At 42.9% G+C, this 25,085-nt stretch overlaps 1 protein-coding gene across 4 annotated transcripts in view; it reads right to left on the bottom strand.

Moving 5' to 3' along the window:
• Positions 1–21,175, bottom strand: part of c40h19orf47 (chromosome 40 C19orf47 homolog) — a 35,630-nt gene extending 14,455 nt beyond the window's left edge. For all 4 annotated transcript variants that reach the window (XM_068018893.1, XM_068018894.1, XM_068018895.1 and 1 more), the window contains exons 1-3: positions 21,111–21,175; positions 15,405–15,492; positions 4,404–4,518 (exon numbers count right to left, since the gene is read on the bottom strand). In XM_068018893.1, coding sequence (XP_067874994.1) covers positions 4,404–4,518; positions 15,405–15,492; positions 21,111–21,129 — 222 coding nt within the window. In that variant the 5' untranslated portion in view covers positions 21,130–21,175. The remainder of the gene's footprint in view (positions 1–4,403; positions 4,519–15,404; positions 15,493–21,110) is intronic.
• Between the last annotated feature and the right edge of the window lie 3,910 nt (positions 21,176–25,085).

The following is a 25,085-nucleotide window of genomic DNA, read 5'->3' as shown; positions in this document are numbered from 1 at the left end:
TCTAAACTGTAGAGAATGCAGGCTTATTCTGCTCAATCTATCCTCATACGACAGCCCTCTCATTCCAGGAATCAAGTTAGTTCTTCGTTGCTCTCCAAGACAAGTATATCCTTCCGTAGGTAAGGAGACCAAAACTCCAGGTGTGGTCTCACCAAACCCCAATATAACATATTCCCTAAAAACTGCTAAAAGTGCAGCACTGGTTTCCAGGTAGTGCAGCATTGCAAACCATTCTGCAAAAGCGTTAATTTTAAATCGCTCTCAAAACTCAAGCTTCTCTTTTTTGGTCAGCTATCTATGTCAATACCCAGCTGGACATTAAAAAAAAAGCAAGCTTCGTGCTGTCTAAACATTACTGCATGATTTATCTTGCTTTCTCTCGAAAGTCTCTTCAACCTTGATGGTGTACTGCACTATGGACCTTGGCTCTTCACCAAAGGTTTCCAAATTTAAAAAGGCATTCTGCACTGCTGCCAATACAGGGTCAAAAAAATTCATAGCACTGTAACTATTTTATTAGAATGCAGTATATGTTCACCGGGGAAGCTGTGTGGGACATGTGGTAGTGAATAACTCTAAATGTGAAGTGGTGCAGCCACTTGCTGTCGTTTATCCTCGGCGTGCAGTGTCAGATTTCTTCTGCGACCTAGGGACATTTGAAATGCATTTGTAATTGCCTTGCAAGCTACTTAAGGTGACCAATCTCAGGAGTTTCACTTCATTGCATAGGTAGGAATGAAGGATCCCATTTGGACACAACTAGCTAGTCCATCCAGAAATAATCCACAGTCCCATCAAATGTTTCTTAAATTATTCCAGGATTTTTGTCTCTGTTATAGCAGCCAGAAATATATTCTAAGTGTTGATTGCTCTGTGTGAAGAACTTCCCGTCATCAGTCTCAAATTTCCCCACTGAGATTAAGTAACTCTTTACAACCCCAATCTTTTTTTTTTAGACCTGTTGATGTTCCAACCCGATATGTTTTCGAGAAATTTTATTTTCCAGCTTTCCCCTTTAAGAAAACATCACAGAATCAATTGACTAAGAATAAAATTAGTACTAATGTTGACAATAATGTGGAGAGAACAGCACAGTGACAACGTATGAAAAATACACAGATGAGGGACTTCAGTCACGTGGAGACATTGGAGAAGCTGGAATTATTCTCCTTGGAACAGAGAAGGGAGATTTAACAGAGGTTCAAAATTAGGAGGGGTTTTGATAAGAGTAAGGAGTAACTGTTTGCAGTGTCAGTAAACAGAGGACATAGTTTTACCATAATGGTAAAAGAACCAAAGAGATGAGGAGAGTGAGTGGTCATGATCTGGAACGCACTGTCCTGAAGTGGTTTCGGAAGCAGATTCAATAGTAACTTTCAAAATGGGAATTGTATATATGGTTGAAAAATAAACATTTTCAGCATTATGGGTAAAGAGCAGGGCAAATGAGATTAATTGACAGCTCTTTCAAAGAGCTGGCATAGGCATGATGGGCTGAATTGCCTCCTTCTGTGCCGTATTATTCTATGGGGGAATGAAGTCTCTAGATAAAGGCTGACTGCTCATATATAGCAAATGGGGCTGAAGAGCACAGTGACAAGAGTTAGACTTACATAAGAACATTAGAAATAGGAGCAGGAGTCTCATTCTAAATTCCAGAGACTATAAGCCCATTCTACTTAAATTTCTCCTCATCAAACAACCCTCTCATCCCAGGAATCAATCTAGTGAACTGTCACTGCACTCCACATAAGACAAGTATATCCTTCCTTAGGTATAGAAACCAAAACTGTACACAGCACTCTAATTGTGGTCTCACCAAAAACCCTATATAATTGTAGCAAGACTTTCTGACTCATACTCTGAACCCCTTGCAATAATGGCCAACATACCATTTGCCTTCCCAATTGCTTACTGTACCTGCATGTTTACTGCCATTTGTGTACAAGCACAATGAAATCTTTCTGTATAGCAAAATTAACGAATCTCTCACCTTGAAAAAAAATTCTGCTTTTCTATTCTTCCCACCAAAGCGGGCAATTTCACATTTCCCCACATTATATACTCCAACTGCCACCTTCTTGCCCACTCTCATAACCTGTCTGTATCCCTTTGCAGCCTATGTTGGTGGTGGAGGCAGGAACAGTAGCAGCATTTAAGAGGCATCTGGACAGGTACTTGAATGAGCAAGGCATAGAGGGATATGGAATTAATGCAGGCAGGTGGGATTAGCATTATGGTCGGCATGGACATGGTGGGCCGAAGGGCCTGTTTCTATGCTGTACAACTCTATGACTCTATGTTCTCCTCACAGCTTACTTTCCCATCCAGCTTTGTATTCTCAGCAAATTTGGATATATTCCACTCCATGGTCCCCTCATTGATACTGATTGTAAATAGTTGACATCTAAGCACTGATCCTTGCAGCATTTCTCTAGTTACACCTTGCCATCCTGAAAATGACCCATTTATTCCCACTTGTTGTTTTACTGTCTGTTAACCAATCCTCAAGCCAAGCTAACATATTACTCCCAATCCCCTGAACCCTAATCTTGATAAAGCCAATTAGTGGAAGAAAATGGCAGATGGAGTATAGTGTGGAGAAATGAGAGGTTATCCAGTTTGGTAGGAAAAACAGAAAAGCAGAATATTTTTAAAAGGTGAGACACCAGTAAAAGTTGGTAAGCAGAGGGATGTGTATGTCCTTGTACACAAATCATGGAAAGTTATCACCTTACTGAGAATCTGTGCCAGTAGGCTCCAGTGGAGGGTGAATGCAATCTGGTGTATCTATGCTACAGGAAAATTTAAATCATAATTAAAGTGTCTATTTAAACAGCATATCCACACAAACATTTGATCGAGTATATGTGGTTCATGATACAAAAATGGGTTACTTTAGCTTGGGGTTAATTTTGGTTTCTGTCCTACAGTTCCAAACCTCTGTCCTAATGGTCACCTTACCAGCGCATGCCCTTTTATCTCCTCTTTCCTCGCTGTCCAAGGCCCCAAACACTCCTTCCAGCAATTTACATCTACTTCTTTCAATTTAGTATGTTGCATTCATTGCTTACAATGCAGTTTGCTCTCACTGAGGAGATCAAACGCAGATTGGGTGACCACTTTCTGGAACATCTCTGTTTAATCCGGAAGCGTGACCCCAAGCTTCCAGTTGCCTGTCATTTTAATTCTGCACCTGGCTCTCTGTTCTTTGCCTCCTGCAGTGTTTCAATAAAGCTCTCCACATGCTCAAGGAGCAGCACCTCATCTTTTGAATAGGTATTTTACAGCCTTCCAGACTCAACAATCAGTTCAACAATTTCAGATCGTAATCCCTGCCCCTATTTTGTCTGCTTTTTCTTTGCAGGTTTCGATCTTTACTCGCGTTTTTCTCTTGTTTTTGCTTTCAGACGGCAAATGTTCATCATTCGGCCATTCACATCTCCTCTAGACACATCTGTTGTTTCTTTACCTGCCCCATTACCTCTCCCTTTGACCTTGCAACATCAACCCTTTTGTCATTTAATCTCTCCTGTCTTCCAGTCTATCATAGACCATCCCTTTTGTTCTGTTCCCACCCTCCCCTCCCTTTCACTTGCTTAAAACCTTTTACATTTCTAACATTTTCCAGCTCTGATCAAGTCATTGACCTGAAGCATTAACTCTGCTTCTCTCTCCGAAGATGCTGCCTGACTTGCTGAGTATTTCCAATTTCCAGCATCTGTTTCTGAACTAAATACTCCAATCACCCAGTTGTTCCAGGTGCTTATCTACTAGGACAGGAAACCTGGCTGGTACAAATTGTCCTGCTGCCATTTACATTAGAGACACAATCCCCTATAAACAATGGTCTAATGCACTGATTTTACTATCCAGTGGTCACACTTAGAGAATTCTTCAATATTAATTTCCTTCTTGAACCGTATTTATGCCCTCAATTCAGAGGCTGATACAGCAGCAGTGAAAACTGCCAACTCAGCTATGTGTAGATTAACACTGAGCCAAAGGGGGTTTGTTCAAAACATTAATTTTTTATTGCCTAATGCAAGGCAAATGGCAAATAAGAGCTGAGAGAGTGGAGGAATTGAAATGCTAAATGTTCAGGGCTGAACTATTGACAGGAGCATAAAAATGTTATGCATCTTCATTATTTGCTGCATATATTTAACAGCCTAACATTTTGTATCATTTGTGACAATTAGCAGGATAATATAGTCAAAGAGATTTAAAGGGATGGCATGTAACATCAGAGTAAGTACACCTCAAGTGAGGGAGACATATGGAGATTCGAGTCACATGTTAAAAGTCAAATTAAATTGTTTGATATCACTATCAACAGAAATACTGAAACAAGGGGCGTAGGTACACTGTTTGGCTAAGCAAGTAACTTTGCCAGCCCTCACCTGCTTGTACACCACTTTGGCATGTTTGAGAATGGCAATAATATCCCCAACAACTGAGATGCCCAATTCATTCATGATGTCTTTAGTGAGGTCCATGAGCATATTCTTCTGTATCCTGTGAATACAAAAAAGTTTAAGGTGAAATTTGCTGCATGATACTGGTGCAGTAGGTTAGACCTAGGCTTTTCAGCTCTGGGATGACGCCAGCCTGACTGATGGAATGAAAGCCTCATTTCCCTGCGGGCTGAAAAGATCCTTCAGGAAATAAGTCTGGGTATTCTCAATTCAGTTCCTAGTGTATAATGGTCTTTCATACTAAAATATTCCCAAATCCAACACTAATTGTTAATCTTATTCAGAAAAATAATAAAATGGTTGTTACAGAATTAGGATTTTATTACCATCTTTTTTCTAACAACTGTGGTGCAATATACCTGTGAACTGGAAGCTGTCCCTCTTTCTGTACTCTGCCCTTACAAACAGCATGAATCCTGATGAATTTGGTCTCTTTACCCAAGAAAGGACACATTTCCCTTCGAGGGGGTGCAACAAAGGCTCACTAGATTGCTTTCTAGGATGAGGGGCTGTCCTACGAGGAGAGATTGAGTGGAATGGGCCGATAATCTCTGGAGTTTAGAAGAATAAGAAATGTGGAACATTCTCAACAGGGCTGAACAGGGAAAATACTGAGAGGCTGTTTACTCTGGTTGGAGAGTCTAGAACTAGGGGTCATAGTCTCAGCATTAAGATGAGGAAATTTCTTCATTCAGAAGGCTGTGAATCTTTGGATGCTCAGTGGTAGAGTATATTCAAGATTGAGATGACTAGATTTTTGGACACTAAGGCAAACAACAGATATGGGGATAGGGAGGGAAAGTGGAGTTGAGGTAGATGATCAGGCATGATGTTATTAAATACTGGAGCAGGCTTGATGCGCCGTATAGCCTACTCCAGCTCCTATATCTTATGGGGTTTTTTTATTTGCTCATGGGATAGGAGCATCACTGACAAGGTCAGCATTTGTTGCTCATCCCTAATTGCCCCTTGAAAAGGTGGTGGGGAGCTACCTTCTTGAACCACTGTAGTCCATGTGATGTAGGTACATCCACAGCGCTGTTAGGGAAACTGTTCCAGGATTTAGACCCAGTGACAGCGAAGGAACGGCCATATAGTTCCAAGTCAGGATGGTGTGCGACTTGGAGGGGAACTTGCAGGTCGTGGTGTTCCCATGTACCTCCTGCTTTTGTCCTTCCAGGTGGTAGAGATCGTGGGTTTGGAAGGTGCTGTCAAAGGAGGCTTAGCGGGTTGCTGCAGGGCATCTTGCAGATGGTAGACACTGCTGCCACTGTGCGCCAGTGGTGAAGGGAATGAATGTTGAAGGTGGTGCATGGGTGCCGATCAACTGGGCTGCTTTGTCTTGGATGGTGTTGAGCTTCTCGAGTGTTGCTAGAGCTGCACTCACCCAGGCAAGTGAGGAGTATTCCATCACACACCTGACGTACCTTGTAGATGGTGGATAGGCGCTGGGGAGTCCGGAGGTAGGTTACTTGTCGCAGAATTCCCAGCCTCTACCCTGCTCTTGTAGCCACAGTATATATATGGCTGGTCCAGTTAAAGTTTCTGGTCAATGGTAACCCCCAGGATGTTAATGGTGGGGTAATCTCGTTGAACATCAAGGGGAGACGGCTAAGTTCTCTTTTGTTGGAGATGGCCATTGCCTGGCACTTAAGTGCCAAGTAACATTCGCGCTACATATCAGTCCAAGTCTGGATGTTATCCAGGTCTTGCTGCATATGGACCTGGACTGCTTTAGTATCTGAGGAGTCGCGAATGGTGCTGAACATTGTACAATCATCAGCGAATATCTCCACTTCTGACTTTAAGATGGAGGGACGGTTATTGATGAAACAGCTGAAGCTGGTTGGGCTTCTGATGTCCACAATGGGTTAATTACGCTTAGCAAGAATGGTTGTCTGCCAATTCAATGAGTGAAAATCTTGTAAATGTGTTGCGAATTCAGCTTTCTTTTGACTACTAGCTTGAGGCTGTTTTTTTGAGAACTACTCCACCTGTTTGAAGAGGCAGTTTTCAAAAGACCTCTGCCTTTGTCTCTGGACTACTGCTATTCAAACCCTTGGATCTCAAATGTATGGGCTCTCCAATGAATCAAAGCAATTTTTCATACAACTTTCCAATTAACAAAGAAGACTGCTAAAATCATTTCTAATCAAATCAAACAATACTTGATGCATTTAAAGATAGATTGTGATATGTAACTCTGCCTTAGAAAGACATAAATTGCTTTCTTACACAACTTTGTTTGCTAATTAATTAGTTCAATGTCTTCATCATTGAACAAGACAGTCCTTTACATCACAGGATGCCCCTAGTAACTAAATCAATGAAGCCATCTGTTATTTAACTCACAGAAACCATTTGAATGCCACAAGAGAACAAGGACAGAACACGAAAATGTCTTTATGCAGAGGGTGCTACAGCATGGAATGTTTTGACACATGGAAGAGCTGAGGTGGAGATTACTGCATCATTTAAGGGAAAATTAAATAATAATTTGAAGGAGTGGAAGATTCAGGGCTACGGAGAGAGTCAGATTAGTTTTGAATTGCTCAAGGAAAGAACCCGCATAGACACGGTGGGCCAAAAGGCCCCCTTCTGTGGTAGAAACCTGTACGGTTCAATGGAGAGGTGGGAAATTCAAAATGTCACACTGGTGTAGTAGGGAGTACAAAGAACAGTACAGCACAGGAACAGGCCATTCGGCCCTCCAAGCCTGCGCCGATCTTGATGCCTGCCTAAACTAAAACCTTCTGCACTTCCGGGGACCGTATCCCTCTATTCCCAACCTATTCATGCATTTGTCAAGATGCCTCTTAAACGTCGCCATCATACCTGCTTCCACCACCTCCTCCGGCAGCAAGTTCCAGGCACTCACCACCCTCTGTGTAAAGAACTTGCCTCGCACATCCCCTCTAAACTTTGCCCCTCGCACCTTAAACCTATGTCCCCTAGTAACTGACTCTTCCACCCTGGGAAAAAGCTTCTGACTATCCACTCTGTCCATGCCGCTCATAACTTTGTAAACCTCTATCATGTCGCCCCTCCACCTCCGTCGTTCCAGTGAAAACAATCCGAGTTTATCCAATCTCTCCTCATAGCTAATGCCCTGCAGGCAACATCCTGGTAAACCTCTTCTGTACCCTCTCCAAAGCCTCCACGTCCTTCTGGTAGTGTGGCGACCAGAATTGTACACAATATTCTAAGTGTGGCCTAACGAAGGTTCTGTACAGCTGCAGCATGACTTGCCAATTTTTATACTCTATGCCCCGACCAATGAAGGCAAGCATGCTGTATGCCTTCTTGACTACCTTATCCACCTGCGTTGCCACTTTCAGTGACCTGTGGACCTGTACACCCAGATCTCTCTGCCTGTCAATACTCCTAAGGGTTCTGCCATTTACTGTATACTTCGCACCTACATTAGACCTTCCAAAATGCATTACCTCACATTTGTCCGGACTAAACTCCATCTGCCATTTCTCCGCCCAAGTCTCCAACCGATCTATATCCTGCTGTATCCTCTGACAATCCTCATCATTATCCGCAACTCTACCAACCTTTGTGTCGTCCGCAAACTTAATCAGACCTGCTACATTTTCCTCCAAATCATTTATATATACTACAAACAGCAAAGGTCCCAGCACTGATCCCTGCGGAACACCACTAGTCACAGGCCTCCATTCAGAAAAGCACCCTCCCACTGCTACCCTCTGTCTTCTATGACCGAGCCAGTTCTGTATCCATCTTGCCAGCTCATCTCTGATCCCGTGTGACTTCACCTTTTGTACCAGTCTGCCATGAGGGACCTTGTCAAAGGCTTTACTGAAGTCCATATAGACAAAATCCACTGCCCTTCCTTCATCAATCATCTTCGTCACTTCCTCAAAAAACTCAATCAAGTTAGTGAGACACAACCTCCCCTTCACAAAACCATGCTGCCTCTCGCTAATAAGTTAATTTGTTTCCAAATGGGAGTAAATCCTGTCCCGAAGAATCCTCTCCAATAATTTATCTACCACTGACGTAAGGCTCACCGGCATATAATTTCCTGGATTATCCTTGCTACCCTTCTTAAACAAAAGAACAACATTGGCTATTCTCCAGTCCTCTGGGACCTCACCTGTAGCCAATGAGGATACAAAGATTTCTGTCAAGGCCCCAGCAATTTTTTCCCTTGCCTCCCTCAGTATTCTGGGGTAGATCCCATCAGGCCCTGGGGACTTATCTACCTTAATGCTTTGCAAGACGCCCAACACCTCCTCCTTTTGAATTTGGTATGAGGCACACCTTTGGGCGAGGATAATGGAGCTTTCCTACCTGTGCTATACCCAATTTGGGAAGTCTTTAATGTTGGCAATGGCTGTCCAAGACGGAGAAGTATTCCACACACCAGCACTAACCTCCCTTGCTGAGTGAGGACAACCTTTGTAAAAAGTGATTAAACAAAAATGGTGACATCACAGAGAAAAGGGTCAAGATAAATACAATAGGTATGTGAATAATTGTCAGGGTTCAAGTGTATAATATGGAGCAGAGAATATCTGTATGCAGGCATTTTAAGCATCGCAGTAACTCACTGTAAAACAATGCAGCAATAATACAAGAGTCTGACATACACCAGATTATAAGGTCCATATATATACTTGGAAGAGTTATAGTTAAAGGAGTTAGAACATTGTTGATGTGGGCAACGTAACCCAACAATCTACTGAATTTACATTACCCAAGAAAAAAACATCATTCTATAATCTCAGCGATATCTCCAAGTGTTCTACATGCAATGAATTATTTTAAGTAGTTATTAGATGCCATTCCAACAATGAGATGAACAGCAAAATAATGTGTTGGTAAGTCGAGGTAAGGAACTTAAGTGAATTCCCCAAACTCGCAACACAATCTTTAACATTCACCTGAGTCATCAGGATAAATAGATGGGGCCTCAGCTGAGCATCTCATCCAGAAAGGTACCACCAACAATGCAGCACTTCCTCAGTAATACACTGCAGTGTCATCCTATTAGTGAGAGAGAGGCACTCAAGGAAATCAGTATTAGTAGAGAAATGGTGTTGGGGAAAATTATGGGATTGAAAGCCGATAAATCCCCAGGGCCTGATGGTCTGCATCCCAGAGTACTTAAGGAAGTGGCCCTAGAAATAGCGGATGCATTGGTGGTCATCTTCCAAGATTCTACAGACTCTGGAACAGTTCTTACAGATTGGAGAGTAACTAATGTAACCCCACTATTTAAGAAGGGAGGTAGAAAGCAGGGAATTATAGACCAGTCAGCCTGACGTCGGTAGTGGGGAAAATTCTCGAAACCAAAGATTTTGTAGCAGACCACTTGGAGAACAGTGGTAGAATCGGACAGAGTCAGCATGGATTTACGAAAGGGAAATCATGCTTGACAAATCTACTAGAATTCTTCGAGGATGTAATTAGTAGAGTTGATGAGGGGGAGCCAGTGGATGTGGTTTATTTGGACTTTCAGAAGGCTTTCGACAAAGTCCCACATAAAAGATTAGCGTGTAAAATTAAAGTGCATGGGATTGGGGGTATTGTATTGCGATGAATAGAAAATTGGTTGGCAGACATGAAACAAAGAGTAGGGATAAATGGGTCTTTTTCCGAATTGCAGGCAGTGACTAGCGGGGTACCGCAGGGATCGGTGCTAGGACCCCAGCTATTCACAATATATATTACTGATTTAGATGAGGGAACTAAATGCAATATCTCCAAATTAGCAGATGACACAAAACTGGGTGGGAGGGTGAGTTGTGAGGAGGATGCAGAGAGGCTTCAGGGTGATTTGGACAAGTTGAGTGTGTGGGCAAATGCACAGCAGATGCAGTATAATGTGGATAAATGTGAGGTTATCCACTTTGGTAGCAAAAACAGGAAGGCAGATTATTATCTGAACAGCTATAAACTGAGAGAGGGGAATATGCAACAAGACCTGGGTGCTCTCGTACACCAGTCGCTGAAGGTAAGCATGCAGGTGCAACAGGCGGTAAAAAAAGCAAATGGTATGTTGGCCTTCATAGCGAGAGGATTAGAGTACAGAAGCAGGGATGTCTTGCTGCAATTATACAGGGCCTTGGTGAGGCCACACCTGGAATATTGTGTGCAGTTTTGGTCTCCTTATCTGAGGAAGGATGTCCTTGCTATAGAGGAAGTGCAGGGAAGGTTTACCAGACTGATTCCTGGGATGGCAGGACTGACGTATGAGGAGAGATCGAGTTGGTTAGGATTACATTCGCCGGAGTTCAGGTGAGGGGGAATCTCATAGAAACCTATAAAATTCTAACAGGACTTGAAAGGGTAGATGCAGGAAGGATGTTCCCGATGGTGGGGGAGTCCAGAACCAGGGGTCATAGTCTAAGGATACAGGGTAAACCCATTCAGGACTGAGATGGGGAGAAATTTCTTCACCCAGAGAGTGGTTAACCTGTGGAATTCGCTACCAGAGAAAGCAGTTGAGGCCAAAACATTGTATGTTTTCAAGAAGGAGTTAGATATAGCTCTTGGGTTTAAAGGGATCAAAGGATATGGGGCGAAAGCGGGAACAGGTTAGAGAGTTGGATGATTAGCCATGATCATAATGAATGGCGGAGCAGCCTCAAAGGGCTGAATGGCCCACTCCTGCTCCTATTTTCTATGTTTCTATGTATTGTACATGGTCAAGTACTCCAAGCAACCTGAACCCACAATCCTCAGAGTCACTTTTACGGCGTGTGCGCGTGTCTGTGTACGCACATGTCTGTGTGCACGCGCATCTGCGCGTGCGTGTGTACGGAGTGAGACATCAAGGGTTGGGTGCTCCTATCCACCTGATTCCATCTCCCAGATGGTACAGGATTAGGTGATGAGACAGGCTGTCACGCCCACCACCTGGTTTAAGGAGGTGAGGGAATGGGGTGACTTGTGATGGCTGCTCACCCATATCTTATGCAAGCGATCATTCTTCACTTGTGTGCCAAGACAGTTAGTTTAGCATTGTGGCTATGGAGTGCAAATCAACTGAGCTTCACCCTATTTTCACTTTACATCCACACAAATGCACTTTGTGGCATTTTTAAAATTAAATTTATTATGAAGACTTTTAATAAGAAAAAACACTTGCATTTCAATGGTGCCTTTCATGACCTCAGGACGTCACAATTAAATATTTTTAAGTGTTGTAAGTTAGGAAACACAGCAGCCAATTCGCACTCAGTAAAGTCCCACTAACCAGATAATCTGTTCTATGATGTTGATTGAGGGATAAACATTGGCCAGGGCACTGGGTAATACTCCCCTACTCCTCTTTGAAACAGTACCATGGGATCTTTTACATCCACCTGAAAGGGCAGACAGGGCTTTGGTTTACTGTCTCATTTGAAAGACAGCACTCCCTCCCCGAGTGTCAGCCCAGATCCCATGCTCAAATCCCTGGAGTGGGACTCGAACCCACACCTTTTGATTCAGAGGCGGGAGTGCTACCCACTGAGCCACAGCTGACACCATGGGATGGCAGCCAAAAATAAATTAAAAGTCAAGTTGCACCCCTTCATTTAAAGGATGGACACTGATATCGAATAAAGTCTTTTAAATTTCCAAACCATGTTTAGGATTTAAAGAGAAATGTTTAAAACTCTGCTAGATTGGAGTACTTGTGATTGACATACTCTATCAGATTTTGACAAACTACCTTTAATTGGAACACTGGAGGTTAATATTGCGTAACTGATGTGTGCACTAATTTACATATCCAAACGAGCACAGAAATCAGTCACATTTGCGGCTTTTGGACACTTAACACCCTGGTGACATGTGACCATGATCGATAACTACACGTTTACAAATTCTCCTTCAACAACGCTCGGATCTGAGAGAGATTTAATGTTTCACTGCTGAATCCATTAAATGCCAAAAGCTCTTACTTTTTCACCTAATGTGTACACACACACTTCGTAGTAATGACTGCAGCGGCATTATAAGCAGTGTAGATGGAAGCATAAAATAAAGTGATATTGACAGAATAAGTGAATGAGCAAAACTGTGGCAAATAGATTTCAATGTTGGAAAATGTAAGGTCATCCATTTTGGACCAAAAAAGGGATAGAACAGGGTACTTTCTAAATGGTGATAAGCTAAAAAATATGGAGGGCCAAAGAGACTTGTGGAATACAAGGGGGTAGAAGTCATGCTACAGCGATACAGAGCCCTTGTTAGACCACACCTGGAGCACTGTGAGCAGTTCTGGGCACCACACCTTAGGAAAGATATACTGACCTTGGAGGGAGTGCAGCAGAGATTTACCGGAATGGACTCCAAGGGTTAAATTACGAAGAGAGATTATACAACTAGGGTTATATACCCTGGAATTTAGAAGATTAAGTGGTGATCTGATCAAAGTTTTCAAGATATTAAGAGGAACAGATAGGGTAGATAGAGAAAAACTATTTCCGCTGGTGGGGGAGTCTAGGACTCGGGGCATAGTCTAAAAATTAGACCCAGACCTTTCAGGAACAAAAGCAGGAAACACCTCTACATGCAAAAGGTGGTAGAAGTTTGGAACTCTCTTCTACAAGCAGCAATTAATGGTAGATCAATTACCAATCTTAAATCTGAGATTGATAGATTTTTATCAACAAAAGTATTAAGTGATATGGGGCAAAGTCAGGTACATATTTGGGGGTGGAGGCTGTGGTGTAGTGGTAATGTCACTGGACCGGTAATCCAGATGCCTAGACTAATGCTCTGGAGGCATGGGTTTGAATCCCACCACATAGGTGGTGAAATTTGAATCCAACTCACAAATCTGGAATTAAAAGCTAGTCTAATGATGACCATGAAACTACTGTCGATTGTTGTAAAAACCCATCTTGTTTACTAATGTCCTTTAGGGAAAGAAACCTACCATCCTTACCTGGCCTACGTGACTCCAGACCCACAGCAATGCCTTCAGTGGGCAATTAGGGAAGGGCAATAAATGCTAGCCTAGCCAGCAACGCCCACATCCCATGAATGAATAAAAAAATATGGAGTTAGGTTGCAGATCAGCCATGATCTCATTGAATGGCGGAACAAACTCGAGGGGCTGAATTAACTCCTCCTATTCCTGTGACTTCTATTAACTGAACAGCTATTAGGAATGTAGGAGGAGGCCATTCAGTTCCTCAAACCTGCTCCGCCATTCAACTAGATCATGGCTGATCATCTAACTCAACCCTATTTTCCCATATCCCTTGATGGCTTTAATATCTAGTAACCTCTGCCTTGAACATAGTCAATGACTGAGCCTCCATAGCCATCTGGAGTAGAGAATTCCACAGATTCATCACCCTCTGAGTGAAGAAATTCCTCTTCTTCTCAGTCCTAAATGTCCTACTCCTTATTCTGAGACTGTGTCCCCTGGACCACCGTAGCATTCCAACTTCATCCCCAGCTCAGAGCAGCTTGTTCCGTACAGACAGGGAATGGAACCTAGGCCCATCTTGCCATTATGGTTTAGCAATTAACTTGGCAGGGCCTCAAGCTACAAGATGTAAGATTTCAAACTGACTGGGTCCCTGGATCATAGTGTCCTTGAGGGGATCATGGTGGTTTGGGGGAGGGGGGGGGTGGTTGGGGAGAACGGGGGTAAAAAAAATCAATAATATCAGAAGTCTCCTTTCTGTCATCCTTTCATTTTATGAAGAAACAAAGGAATTTCACAGCTACATTTGAAGCACCTGATCTCTGCTTTCCACATCTGGGTAGGTGAATGCATTTGTTCCGGCGTCCTATAAAAAGACACTAATTAAACAAGCCCTGTTTATTCCAATACTTGGAAGATATAATGAGCACTGGGTGTGTGCTTTTCTCAAATGGGAACAGGAAAGCTCAGTGAGTTTAGAGTTGCAGAGAAGCAGAATGAAGGTTCATGGCCATAACTCCCTGCACAGGGTCCGACCCTGATTCATCACCAAAATAAATGATCTTCCCATATCACTCTCTGGATTAAATTAATGAAATAACAGTCAGGGAGGAAATCTTTGACGGTAGCTATGCTTGCCTTTAGGGTTCTTCAGTAAGGAGTCGCTGGCAGAAGCTAACAGCAGGGATACTATTAGATCATCTGCCAGTAGCAACACATTAAGTGCAAGCTAAATTTAGCTTTTCGAAGGAGGCATTTATGGGAACTGATGCTTGTGAGGTGAAAGCAATTATCTGTAACTCCTAAATTTTTCATCCATACTGTGTGCCTGTATTTTAGCATATATTTAGCATTGGAAATTTGTAGGATCACTATTTCCCAGATGTTAAACATCTGTATTTTGAAAAGACAGTACATATTGGTGCATCAATAGACTGCACCAGATTTTTATCTGGGTTTCTCTCAAACATACTCAGATCTTGGTTAAATTTCAGGAAGCACAGACTAACACCTTCCAAGGTGCTTTTTCTTTCTGCCTCTGCAGTAAAACATAAATGCCCTCCACTGGCAGTGCTAGGATAGGAGCTGCCATTTTGTTCTGGCTGTAAGACAGGCTGACTCCTCACACAGGCCAGCCCAGCAGTACAGTTTCTCATGCTACTGTCTTGTGTGAATCTACAACATGCTTGCTCGGTTGCCATCGGCTCTTCGACTGTATTCCTCCACAGTGAATTTGAAACACCAGCAGCCATAACATACTGAGGTGGATGTTAGTGGGGCAAGTGGATTCATGCAGCTTCCCGAGAGAGAAAAAGTTGTCCACAGCCTCTCGTGTATCTCCCAGCAGATGCTTATGCATAAATATCATGGAAACAATTTGACGGAAGACAAAAAGAAATTGAAAGCACCAAGTTTAAATATTTCAAGTTTATAGCACAGTGGAGAAATTTTCCAGGATAGTCTCAAGCTCTTTTCAGTTCATTTAACAATGCTAGGAAACCTACAAGTATTATAAACAGCCCTACCTGTTGTCCACAAAGCTAACAGCGTAGTTGACAGCTGGTCCTGCTGGTATGCCAGCATCTTTGAAAAACTGGATCCACTCTGATGTAGCTGCAGAATAGAAAAAGCTTTTAGTCTCAGAAGTGTGTCAACACACAATACGTCTCTTAACAAAGCAGGTCAGCTATCCTAAACACAACTGCTCCAGGACACCATTCTGACTGGCAATGTCATATTCAACTGCTGCTTGACTGCTGCTACAGGGTGAGTTCTTTTAGGCTGCATGAGGAGAAATAACTAAAATCAAATTGTGTCCTTACCACTTAAGGGAAAACAGCAAATGGGGACTCCAATTCCGAAGGTGCCTGCATCAAATCATGTGTAGTATTTCATTAACACATTTAAAAAGTGAGTTTTAAATGCCCATTTTCCATGTCAGATGGATTGATCACTGAATTGTTTTGTCACTAAGTAATGGCACACTGTTTCCAGGCAAACCAGAGAAACACACAACACAGAAAGAATTTTTAGATTTAACATGAAAGCATTTTAACCCAACATCTCTTTATATGACTCTGAATCAAATTTGTCTGATAATGCTCCTGTGAAACGCCTTGGGATGTTTTATTACATTAAAGATGCTATATAACTGCAAGTTGTAACCAGTGATTTTTAAAGAGTCTGAGGATTCCTTGGTAAAGACGATGAATAACTAAGCCATACAAACCAAGAGGCTCCCAGGTTCACAGATGATACCAAACAAGGAAGAATAGTAGGATTTGATAAGATAGCTGAGGATTTATAGTGGAACCTGACAACATTTACAGGTGGGTAGAACACTGGCTGGTAAAATTGGATTCAGGTGGGAATATGGCCGTAGACATTTGAAGAAAAGAATGGGACACGTAGTGAATGAGCAGGGGCTGAAGTGAGATATGGTAACGAATGTGGACTTAGACTCAGCACTGACTATGTCCAGTCATTAGAGTGACAATTAACAAACAAAATCAGTATTTAAATCTGAAGCTGTACAGCGTTGCTCATTCAGTTTCAGTCGCTGAGACAAGGGAGAAACTTGCAAACCTCAAATAAGGCGCAGAGATGGGTGATGAAGCTGATCTCTATTGTCAGTTCATCCTTGAAAGGCAGCATTGACAGTAAGAGTTGGAACCTCTACCATCCCAATAAAGCAAATATCATTGGAGATTCAGTGTCAGGGTGGGGAGCTCCCTCAAGCAAGAAATCCTGTTCCAATAGCTCAGTCAGGGCTCTGCATATCTCTGAAACGCCAAACACCAGGTGATTGAGGTGTGCCAGCCTACAGGTGGGTGAAAACGAGCCCCACAAGTGGGGTTCAAGAGAGTTAAATGGCCTAGACCCCCAAAGGAAATACGAGTTTTCATTGGCCCCCTTACTGAATCAGGGGGCTGAGGAGGACATGGCCTGCAGATGTCTGGACAACCCTTGCCTGTGCAACTTAAGCACTGGAGTGCAATGTGAACTCAATGATTAGTACACTACACATTGGGGTACATTTCACCACTGTATGTCACACAGCAATTGGCAACAAAAACCACGGAAAGATAGTTACAATCGTGGACCACAAGTTGATCTGTTTTAGCAGGGGGAATCTTAGATAGGGAACAGGACCACAACAGGCAATATAACAAGGGAAGACTATACCGCACACAACCTTTTTAATATCGGAGCTAACTCCTTATTTTTCACGTGCTTTCAAAAAGATCATTTGTTGATTTCAGCAACAGTTGGAATTCTGCTATGACGTAACCCATAGCTCAATCTCTGACATTTAGTCGATGAAGGTCAAAGGGACAACTGGGGCTTAAAGACAAGTGGTGGGACAAAAATAGCATCATACGCATAACTGTGAGAGCAGACTACAAAATAGAACAGCTTGCATGCTGGAGATGCCTTTTCAACATCATTAACATATCATTGCAAATCAGTAGATTTTAATTTTTTTTAACCATCCACCCACCACCTTAAATATTCACTCTTACCAAGGCTGCAGTGTGAACCATCTACAAGATGCATTGCAGCAACTTGCCAAGGCTTCAACAGCCCCGCCCAAATCCACAACCTCCACCACCGAGAAGAACAAGTGCATTAGCATTCTGACTTGGACATATATTGTCGTTCCTTCATTGTTGCTGGGTCAAAATCCTGGCAACACCAGTGAGTACCTTCATTACGTGGACTACAGAAGCTTAAGGCAGGGCCTCATGATCACTTTCTCAAGGACAATTAGGGATGGGCAATAAAGACAGGACATGCCAACGACATCCACATTCAATGAAGGATTTTTTTTAAACATAGATTTACATAGAATTAACAGTGCAGAAACAGGCCAGCTGGAAAATCAGGAAAGACTGAACATGATGAGGTCCTTCTCTAGTAAACAGAAGGCTGAGAAGTGACCCAATGGAGGTCTTTATAAATATGAAGGAGTTTGAGAGGTTAGATGTAGAGAAGATGTTTCCACTTGCGGGTGAGTCCAAAACTAATAGCCATAAATATGACAGTCACTAATAAATCCAATAGGGAATTCAGGAGAAACTTCTTTACTCAGAGTGGTGAGAATGCGGAACTCGCTACCATGTGGAATAGTTGAGGCGAATAGCATAGATAAAATTAAGGGGAAGTTAGATAAGTACATGAGAGAAAAAGGCATGAGGTATCTTGATAGGTGAAATGAAGTAGGGTGGGGGGAGGCTTCTGTAGAGCAAAAACACCAGCACGCATCTGTTGGGTCAAATGGTCCATCGTGTGCTGTAAACACTATGTACTATGTTTAAAGTAGAATAACGTCCCTCCATGTTATTTACCCATTATATACCAGGTAAGTGGAATCGTTTCATTGATTTAACACTTAAGTTTTTGCTGTGCACGCATGCCAAGTCAGCATGACAACTGGTAACAGCAGGTTAAAAATCTCTCTATAAGCAACCAATGTCCGCTGTCAATCGGCAGACATATTTACTTTGAAACTGGTGCTAGGGACTAGAGGAATTTCTTTTTACAACTGCTGCTTACAAGCGACTGCAGTCAGGAATGAAATTTAGACTTAACTTGCTGGTCATTGCTTATAAAATTGATTGGAGGGGGATATTCTGCATTCTTTACATCATATCACAGCACATTTGTGCTTAAAACTTTAAGATCAAAGATGATCAGCGCAGCAGAAAATATATTGATTACATTTTACGGATTACAGTTCAAGTGTGAACAGTGTGGGTACTTCCTGCAGGGGGGTTTTTTATTTTTAATGAAGGCAGGCAAGCTGGGGAGGAAAGTTAGGCAGTGTTTAATTTTGGTTTAAAAGAATATTTAAAACTTATTTTTCCTATGCCACAGCAATAATAATGACATCACTGCAGTCCAAACTCATTATTTGTCGAAGGCTAACCAACACGCAAAGATTTACGGTGGGTGAATGCATTTCATTTCCTCACAGAAAATATTTTTTAAGTTACTTAAAATGTTATGCTGCAAAGCCTTGTATATTCCAAGTAAAAAAGGTGGAAGATCGGAGATGGTGGTCATCAATTAAAGATGCTAATGAGCTAGCTTCAGTGTTGCCTCTTCATAAACCTACAAATAATTAGCAATTTGTTAGCTTGTCTCACTAATCAATAAACACCAAACATAAATTGTGTTGGAAGGATTTTGATCTCTCTCTCTCTGGGTGCGAACAGCCAGAAAATAAAGTGGAAACAGGATGCTGCACAGTCAGGCACGCAGCAAAAGGTTGCAGAAAGGATGGGTACTGGAGGATGAAATTAGAAAATCAGTTTTAAGTCAAGCAGGTTGACCGGATAAGCAATATGTGTTATTTTTATATTATACAGACAAGCTGTACTAATGGAAAATAACTTTTGTTGAATATGTCTGGTCATTGGAAGTAAAGCAGCTTGCTGTAACCTCTCTCCAAATTAAATTTGGTCCACGTTCAGAAAGGTTGAAGAAATTTCCAGTCTGGATCACAAGGGGATACTCTTGCTATATCCCTGGGTTACCGTGCAGGTAGATACAGGGCAGCGAGAGTCAACTCCCGTAAAAGACATTCAAACCGCTTGAGGGAACAAATGATGCCACTGAACCAGAGAAGGTAGCTACAGTTGACTGGAGTTCAATTAGTGATGGCTCTCAGTGGTATAGCATGAGTTTTGTAATTAAGAGACCCCCAGGCTTAATCCCTAGCATCAGCAAGTATTTTTGGCTTTGTTTTCTCAATGAGATCAAATGCAGTCAGGACTTTTTGCATCCAAAGCTATCTTGTGATTTAGCTTCAAAGGCAACAATGTCATTTTAAAAGACAATTTTTTCTCCTGCAAGTTACTCTTACCCCATTGTGTTCAATTTACAAATGACATTTTTACAGCAGATCTTTTACATCCACCTGAGGCAGCATAGGAGCAGGAGATCATTCAGCCCCTTGAGCCTGTTCTGCCATTTAGTATCAACTCGATCTACCTGCCTTAGTTGCTCAACACCCTTGCATAACAAAATCAGTATGTTTTGAAACATAGAAATGACCTTCACATTACAAGTCTTAAACAAAATGCCTTCACCATTCCCGAGACATTTGAATTTGGTGCAAAAGTTGTGAAATATTAGTAAAATATCAGTAAAGCTGCATCAGAAGAGGAAATATTACACACCATTAACTGAAAGAACGCTCGATGCTTTCTTGCTCTATTTAAGAATCTTGAGCCTACACCTTATACGGGAAAAATGTCTCTCAGTGCTTCACATGCAATAAGCTACCCTGAAATGCCGTTTCTCACACAGCAAGATGCCACAAACAACAATAAGGCAAATTACCAGTTAATCTATTTTTGGTGGGGTTGGCTGCAGGAAAAATGGTCCCCAGAACAGCAGAACTCTGCTCTTTTTCAAATATTACCATAGGATCTTTTACATCAGCCCAAGGAGGCCTAGGAGTAGGAGTAGCCCCTGGAGTCTGTTCCGCCATTTAGTATCAACTCCATCTGCTTTTGTTCTTTAACCCTTAATACTCTTGCCTAACAAAAATCAATATCATTTTGAAATTTTGAGTCAGTCTAGGCAAGTAGTTCAACTTCTTTTCTGAAACTCAGCATCACTGGCAATGTAACATTTTACATTTATACAGTGCTCTTAATGTAGCAAAGTATCCCAAGCTAACTCTCCTGTTGCTCTTCGAAGAATGTTACAGGATCTTTTATGTCCACCTGTGAGGACAGACGGGGTCTCGATTTAACATCTCATCCAAAAGACAGCACCTCCGACAGTGCCGGGCCCCTTCAGTACTGCACTGGGAGTGTCAGCCTGGATTATGTGCCCAGGATTGTGAAATGGGAACAACCTTTTGACAGAGAGACCAGAAACAGGGCTTTCGGTCAGAGAGGGTAACAGGCGAACTCAGGAAATTATTAGATTTGGTGGAATGCTCTCTCTGCCCCAGTATTTATCCGGTGTCGCCGCCTCCCTGGCAGGGGTTGGAGGAAGCAGCAATGGGAATCCCACTGTCAAGAAGCTGCTTTCCTGCCAGACCCGGCTCCAGGGCCTGAAGCGCCGGCTCCCTCGGTTCGGCGGGTTGACATCGCTTGGACCCCGAGCCCATCGCCACTGGGTGCCGAGGCCTAAACAACGCGCCTCGGGCTTCAGCCTGACTTCCCCCAGGATCTATCCCCACACGCGGTTCTGGCCGCTTTTCACCAACTCACCGAGAGTCACCGACACCATCTTGGCAGCGGCTCCGCGGAGCACCTGACGTCATATCCGGGCGCCCAACAGGCAACGAGTGATCGACACCTAGCAACCCAGACCAATGACCCCAGCAACCCAGACCAATGACCCTAGCAACCCAGACCGGGCCCTAGCAACCAAACCAGTGAACCTAGCAGGCCAGGCCCTAGCAACCAGACCAGTGAACCTAGTAACCCAGGCCAGGCCCTAGCAACCAGACCAGTGACCCTAGCAACCCAGACCGGGCCCTAGCAACCAGACCAGTGACCCTAGCAACCCAGACCAATGACCCTAGCAACCAAACCAGTGAACCTAGCAACCCAGACCAATGACCCTAGCAACCCAGACCGGGCCCTAGCAACCAGACCAGTGACCCTAGCAGGCCAGGCCCTAACAACCAGACCAGTGAACCTAGTAACCCAGGCCAGGCCCCAGTAACCCAGATCAGGCCCTAGCAACCAGACCAGTGACCCTCGAAACCAGACCAGGCCCTAGCAACCAAGCCAGGCTTTAGAAACAGCGGCGCAGTGGTTAGCACCGCAGCCTCACAACTCCAGCGACCCGGGTTCAATTCTGGGTACTGCCTGTGTGGAGTTTGCATGTTCTCCCTGTGTCTGCGTGGGTTTCCTCCGGGTGCTCCGGTTTCCTCCCACATGCCAAAGACTGGCAGGTTGGTAGGTAAATTGGCCATTATAAATTGCCACCAGTATAGGTAGGTGGTAGGGAAATATAGGGACAGGTGGGAATGTGGTAGGAATATGGGATTAGTGTAGGATTAGTATAAAATGGGTGGTTGATGGTCGGCAAGACTTGGTGGGCCGAAGAGCCTGTTTCAGTGCTGTATCTCTAAACTAAACCAGGCCAGGACCCAAGCAACTATGCCAGGCCCTATCAATAGAGGGTAACCAGGGAAATTAAATGAGGATCATTCAATCTCTCAACCATTCAATTAAATCATGGCTGGTCTGCATCTTAACTCTATTTTCCCACCTTGGTTCCATTTTCCTTAATACCCTTGCCCAAGAAAAATCAATTTCATTTTTGAAATTTTCAAATGACACCCAGCTTCAACAGCCTTTGGGGGAGACAGTTCCAGATTTCCACTACCCTTTGTGTGAAGAAAGTGTCATATCTCAGTTGGAAGCATTCTCGTCTCTGAGTTAGAAGGTTGGGGGTTCAAGTCCCAGGTCAGTGACGTAAACACAAAATCTTGAGATGCTCGAAGTGCAGTGCTGAGGGAGTGCTGCACTATCGGAGGGGCCATCTTTCGGGTGAGAGTTTAAACCGAGGCCCCGTCTGCTCTCTCAGGTGGACACAAAAGATCCCATCGCACTAATTTGTCGAAGAGCTGGGGAGTCATAGTGTTCTGGTCATATTTATCCCTCAATCATCATCGCTAAAAACAGATTATCTGGTCATTATCACATTGCTGTTTGTGGAGCTTGCTGTGTGCAAATTGGCTGCTGCATTTCCAACATTACAACAGTGACTATACTGTTGGTTGTAAAGCACTTTGGGACATTCTTTAGTCATAAAATGCATTAAATAAATGCAAGTTTTTCTTTCTTTAAGAAGTGCTTCCTGTTACCGCCTCTGAATGACCTCATTTTAAGGTTATGTCCCCTTATTCGGGACCATGCTAGAGCAAGTAGTTTCTCTTTATCTATCCTATCAAATCTTTAATCATCTTACTTACATCAATTAGATCACTCCTTAATTTTTTTTAATCTTCAAGGGACTACAAGCCTAGTTTCTGCAATCTGTCCTAGAGCATGGCTACCTAACCCGAACCTGACAGGACCCGACTACATGTGTCGGGTTCGGGTTGGGTTGGGTCACTCTTCTGGGTCCGACATTCCGGCTCGGGTCGGATCAGGCCGGGTCAGACACACTCTATCACCACCTCCGGTACATGGCTCCAATCTTAATGTACTTTTTAAACAACCTATCAAATCCAGTTACATTTTGTATTAAAAGCAAAATACTGCGGATGCTAGAAATCTGAAGAAGGGTCACTGACCTGAAACGTTAACTCTGCTTCTCTCTCCACAGATGCTGCCAGACTTGCTGAGTATTTCCAGCATTTCTTGTTTTTATTACAGTTTTTATTGCTTAGCTGCACAAGTGTAAAAAGTGAAGAACGGAAGCTAGGTTAACTGAACATTCCGGTGGTCGGGTCAGGTCAGGTGCGGGAAGAAAATGAAAGGACTTGGGCCGGGTTGGGCTCGGGTTGAATGTGGTTCTGTTGGGCTCAGGTCGGGTTTCATTTGCAGACCCAAGCCGGTCTTAATCTGTCCTCAAAATTTAACTCTTTTTCCCCTGGTATCATTCTGGTGAATAGGACTAACCACCGTGTCAGCTGTTGGACTATAAAAGTCTGCAAATCCTTCCAATACTGCACACTGATTTCCAAGGGAAGAGCATGAAAATATGAAAATAATAATCTCCCAATCATACATTGTGATTCAGACAGATCAAACCTTATCTACAAAAGATACACATGCATCTATAGAGCACTTAATACCTCTCAGAAATATTGCAAAGCATTTCATACAATGAATTGGGTGTAAAACAGTATCATTCAGTAGGCATATACAGCATCCATTTTGTACATTGCAAGATCCCAAAGGCAGCAATGAGATGAGCGATCTGTCAATCTGTTTTTGATGGTGTTTGAGGGAGGAATGTTGGCCAGGACTGCATCTTTGAAAAGTGCTGTGGGATCATTAACATCAGGATAGGTAGACAGCATAGGAAAGGAGAATTCAACTTGCCTGCACGCCACAATGTCCTGGGCGGTTTGTGGGATCAGCACACAATGAGTTAAAACAGCTTTGTGTTGAGCATGGGATGCCTTGTGTAAGCGGGTACTTTCTCAGATAAAAGAATTAATGGGTTGTCTGAAATTCACTCAGCTATGTCATTGATGGTTTGGAGGATGTTAATCAGGTCACTTGTATTTATAGCAATAAAATTATGGAAAGCGTTTGTGAGGGCAGTAAAACCATGGAGCTTAAGAGGGCAATATAGCCATGGTAACGGAATCAATAGGGAGATTGAGAAATGTTAAGTGTGTTTTGCTGGCTCCATATTGTTATTTTGGTGTCACTTGTATCTTTTTTGATGTACTGTGATTTAGCGGTAGTATGCATAGAATGTAGAGATCAAAGGTAGGATTAGTATAAGGGTTGTGAGTGAACCACTGTATGCTGTATTCATACTGGATTGTGGAGTGTGATGTCTCATTAACGACCTGATTCTGCTGAAACTGAATGTGTGTGTACTCTGATGCTGGAAGTAACAAAATTAATTAGAACAAGTAAATAGTCAAAATGGATGGGACTCAGCTTAGTATCTTATCCAAAGAACAGCATCACAGGCAATGCAGCACTCCCTCATTACTATACTAGAACATTAACCTAAATTCTCCAGTCTTGGATTGGGGCTTGAATCTACAACCACCTTAATCAGAGGACTAAGTTCCAAACCTACTCGTATGAAAAGAAAATAATTCCAATCTTGGAAATCTAAAATAAAAGCAAAGTGCTAGAAATACAGAGGATCATTCAACATTTGGAAATACAAATGACATATTGCGATTTCAGGTACAGCCCCTTCATTAGAATTGTCTTTATGCAAAATTTAGCCCAACGTTTTGAATAATATGAGCAGCTGTGGGCATCTCTTGTACAATAATACTGCATTGGAGAGGGCAGGAAAGAGTGTGTTAAAAAAGCTGATTCCAAGGATCAGATGGTAGAATTGTCCATGCTTACACAACAGAAAAAAGTTAATGTACGAATTAGGAGCAGGAGTAGGCCACTCGGCCCCTCGAGCCTGCTCCGCCATTCAACAAGATCCTGGCTGATTTGATTGTAACCTCAACTCCACATTCCCGCCTACACCCGATAACCTTTCACCCCCTTGCTTATCAAGAATCTATCTATCTCTGC

The sequence above is a fragment of the Heterodontus francisci genome, chromosome 40 (assembly GCF_036365525.1).
Source record: "Heterodontus francisci isolate sHetFra1 chromosome 40, sHetFra1.hap1, whole genome shotgun sequence".
Lineage (NCBI taxonomy): Eukaryota > Metazoa > Chordata > Chondrichthyes > Heterodontiformes > Heterodontidae > Heterodontus > Heterodontus francisci.
The sequence above is the reverse complement of the archived record's forward strand: the minus strand, read 5'-3'. Positions and strand labels throughout refer to the sequence as shown.